Here is a 3844-nt window from a genome sequence, read left to right on the forward strand (position 1 = left end):
CTTAACCTCTAACTTGGCAAGGAAAATCCCCGCTGGCCTCCTGCCCTGCTCGGGGAGCTCAGCTGACTCGCCGCGACGGCGCAGGGCCGGGCCGGGCCCCCATGCGTTACACCCGTGCTGTGTGGGACCCCCCGGGCTGCCCCTGGGGCTGGGACCCCCCCTATGGGGGGCTCCCCTCAGCCTGCGGGTGCCATCTAGTGAGAGACAGAGCTGGATTCCTCAGGGTGCCAGACCCAAAGATAGACTCCCCAGGAGCACAGAGGCAGCCCTGGGCAGGAGATGCTGCTACATGCTAAAATGCTAAAAGCAATTAAGTATTCGCAGAGTTGGGTTTTATTTTGGGTTGCTTAAGGCCAGGTCTGTGCAGGCAAATGGCTCAAGGAGCCCATAATTTCCCTGTGCATGTGGGGAGTGAAGCCAGCAGCATCCCAGCTCAGGGCAGCGATAAGGCCCAGGCAATGCCTGGGGTCAGGGTTTATGCCACTTCCCCTCTAGTGACAATACCAATCACCGGGGAGCACCAACCTCAGCTGCGAAGGTAAAGGAGCACTTTCCACCTCCCCAGGCTTGGGCAAGCTCAGTGCCAAGTCATTGCACAACTTCTGCCATCCGGGACCTGGCATCCCCAGAGCCGGTGGCCCACAAGTCCTGCTGCTTTTAAAGACTTGGTCCTGTGATCCCTTTGGAGCTGTTGCTGGATGCATGTGGCCAAGAGGCCTCCAGATCCCTCAGCTGCTGCTAATGGGGAAACCATGTTTTTGCCATTTCCACGCTGTGCTCTGCAGCCTGCTGCCATCTCACCACCATCCCCTTGCATGACAGCTCTCAGCAGGGCTGCGGCTGGGTCCTGTGCTGAGCCTCCAGTGGCAGACAGGACAAGGGATGCAAGAACACTGGTCCTGTGCAGTGTTCCTGTGAGCCTGTGAAACTCACTCTCACGAGACAGGGCTTGGCAGCAGCACTGGAACAAGCTTGGGCAGGCTCTGCCATGGAGCAGCCAACCTCTCCTTCCTGCAGTGTCATCCGGCCGCGCTGGCCAGACCCGCTGCTGACTGCTCGTGGTTGGGAACCACTTCCCATCTTGCTGGATTATTCCTCTGTTGGCCAGTCTGTGCTGCTGAGTCCCTCCTCCAGGCGTGCAGGGGTCCTTACCGGGATGAACACAGCTCCAGAGGGGCTGCAGGATCCTGCCTGGACACATCCATGCTCCTGAGGAGGTGCAAAGCTCGGTGGTGCCAGGGGAGAGCTCGCAGGGGCCGTGCCTGCTCCTACCCCTTCCCGCTGCCCCAGCTGGCTCCTTGCATTAGCATTCATGGCAGCTTTGTTCATGCTTCGAGGGGAACACATAACCCCATGCTGCTGCTGTGAAATGCAGAGCTCCGAGACATGCGCCTGTGGTAAGACATGGGCTTTTGAAATCGGAGAGCAGCAGGGCTGCAGTGTCCCAGTTTCCCTCCGCTAACGTCCCCGGTTTGGTTTTCCCGTCTGCTTTTTTGGCCGCCTGCAAGCTGGCAGCTCTCTCCTGGCATTCCTCTCCGCTGCCTTGTGTGAGAGCCTGCGTGTGCTTCTCCCTTCCTTCGTGGGCTCAGCTGTAGATCCTTGTTCTGATCCCATGCAAACTGACCTAGAAAACTCATTCTTTTCAAACCATCGCAAGAAGAAAAAAGAAAACAAAAAAGGAAGAGGGGGAAAAACACATTGAAATAATTTTCTGGAGAAATATTTTTTTCCAGAATTCAAACCCCAGAAATCTGCTTCAGTGCAACCCTGCCCATCTCCCTCTGCCTTCCTTCCCACACCATTTTCTGCGGTAAGGAGCAGGAGGTTTGCAGAAAGCCGGTGGCAATGTCTTGACAGACAAGTATTTCCTCCATCAAGACAGCCAAGGGACCTCTATTACAGCCGAGGATGTGGGCCAGGCTTTGACACACAGATAAGCTCTGAAAACGTTTCCAGTACCAGAAGGAAAACAAGCAGGCACCAGGCCTGGGAATGGCCAGAGCTAATGGCTGGGCTTAGGAAAGGTAAAGCCACTTCCGAGGCACCGGTGCCTGCTGCTACCATGGTTATTCCTTTCACGTGTCTCAAATCTCCCCTAATCTCTTCCCGTTGACTGGGAAACTCCGTGTTGGCAGATCCTGGTGCTGTGGGTGCCCGGGCTCAGCTTGCTCAATGCCCAGGCAGACCTCTGGGACCCCGCCGCCTCCTCCTCAGTGCCACGCTGGGACACACCACCATGTTCTGCCCCAACCTAGACAGGATCCATTCCCATCCCAGGAACTTGCCCATACAGGTCTGTTCCCAACTGGAATGATCAGCTTTGGGGGTAGATTTGGTTACAGTTTGACCAAGATGTCAAAGCCCTTTCCTCTGCCTTTCCCATCTCTCATCACGGTCCTGCATACGTGCCACTGCCAAGCGTTTCCTTAATTTCAAACTTCCCAAGAAAGAGTTTGTCAGATTTATTCTTTCTCGCCCATTCCTGGTGTCACGTGGGAAGCAACACCCAGCCTCAGGGAGTTATTTATGCTCACGTCTGTGCTTTAAGCCCCGAGCTGTGGTGGGCATGTAATCTGGCTCTCCTCGCCTTTGTAGTCTCTCAGCCCATTAGTTTTGTTCTTACATCCGTTTGCAAAAGAGCTCTATAAATTCTTTAAATGTCAAGTGGTTCCAGCCTAGTCCCAGCTGGGCTGACTCATTTGGACGTAACCGAGGTTGCGTTTCCCTCGAAGCTATTGGCTTTTCCTCCATCCTCAGCACTTTTTAATTCTCTTTGGGGAGATTTTCTGTGTCTTGCTGGCCACGGGAGCTGAGCCAGCGAGCACCACGGGCATGTCTTAACCCATACACAAATCACCTCTTTGGTCTCTTGAGTACATGTCCAAGAGTTTTCTTTTTAATCCAAAAGGATTAAAGGCCTCCCGAGGCCCTGGACTCGCGGGATGGGGTGGAGGGATTATCCTCAGTCTTGGCTCGCTCTGTCACCATCCTCTCAGCTGAATCCAGGCAGGAGCGACCGAATCCCACGGTGCTTTCGAGGCCGCTGGGAAGTGGGGCAGCAGGAGGTTTGAATCCAGCTCCTAAAAAAACCCCACAGTAGGTCATCAAAAAGCAACACTGCCAGAGCCGATGGCAATTGCTGGTCTTGTTGACACTCTCTGTGGAGGGATGGATGGAGTAAGGCTTGGATTAGGAGCCTGGACTCTGGCCAAGGTCTTGCCTCAAGACAGTCCTGCTGATGTGGTGGCCCAGGAAGCCACTGTGGCCATGTGGAAATAAAACCATTTCTAGAGAAGGACACTCTTGCACATACAGACCCTGCAGCTTTAACACCCTGAGAACATCACACACCAGGCACACTCCTCCATCCACCACCGGTCCCAGTAAAGCTCCGTGTCTCCTCTCTCCACAGACATGCCACCGCTGCTGCCCATGGACCTCAAAGGGGAGCCAGGACCACCAGGGAAGCCCGGCCCACGTGGACCCCCAGGGCCCCCTGGCTACCCAGGAAAGCCGGGCACAGGGAAGCCGGGAATGCACGGCCAGCCCGGGCCCGCTGGGCCCCCCGGCTTCTCGGGCATCGGGAAACCCGGCATCCCAGGACTCCCTGGAAAGGCGGGTATGAAAGGGATGCCCGGAGCCAAGGGCGAACCTGGCATGCGAGGAGAGCAAGGGCCAAGAGGACTGCCTGGCCCCCCGGGGCTGCCAGGGCCAGAAGGGTGGCCCTGGCTTGCCTGGGTTTCGAGGTGAGCCTGGCCCAAAAGGGGAGCCAGGTCCCCGCGGAGAGCGAGGGATGAAGGGTGAGAATGGCGTGGGGAAGCCGGGGTTACCGGGGCCCCGGGGG

The 3844-nt window shown here is 56.6% G+C and overlaps 1 protein-coding gene across 1 annotated transcript in view; it reads left to right on the top strand.

Moving 5' to 3' along the window:
• Positions 1 to 3800, top strand: part of LOC104403515 (collagen alpha-2(VIII) chain-like) — a gene marked incomplete at both ends in the record, with an annotated part of 5772 nt that extends 1972 nt beyond the window's left edge. The window contains 2 exons of the mRNA XM_010011668.1: positions 3413 to 3691; positions 3747 to 3800. Coding sequence (XP_010009970.1) covers positions 3413 to 3691; positions 3747 to 3800 — 333 coding nt within the window. The remainder of the gene's footprint in view (positions 1 to 3412; positions 3692 to 3746) is intronic.
• Between the last annotated feature and the right edge of the window lie 44 nt (positions 3801 to 3844).

Source organism: Nestor notabilis, unplaced genomic scaffold (genome assembly GCF_000696875.1).
Source record: "Nestor notabilis isolate BGI_N333 unplaced genomic scaffold, ASM69687v1 scaffold17423, whole genome shotgun sequence".
Lineage (NCBI taxonomy): Eukaryota > Metazoa > Chordata > Aves > Psittaciformes > Psittacidae > Nestor > Nestor notabilis.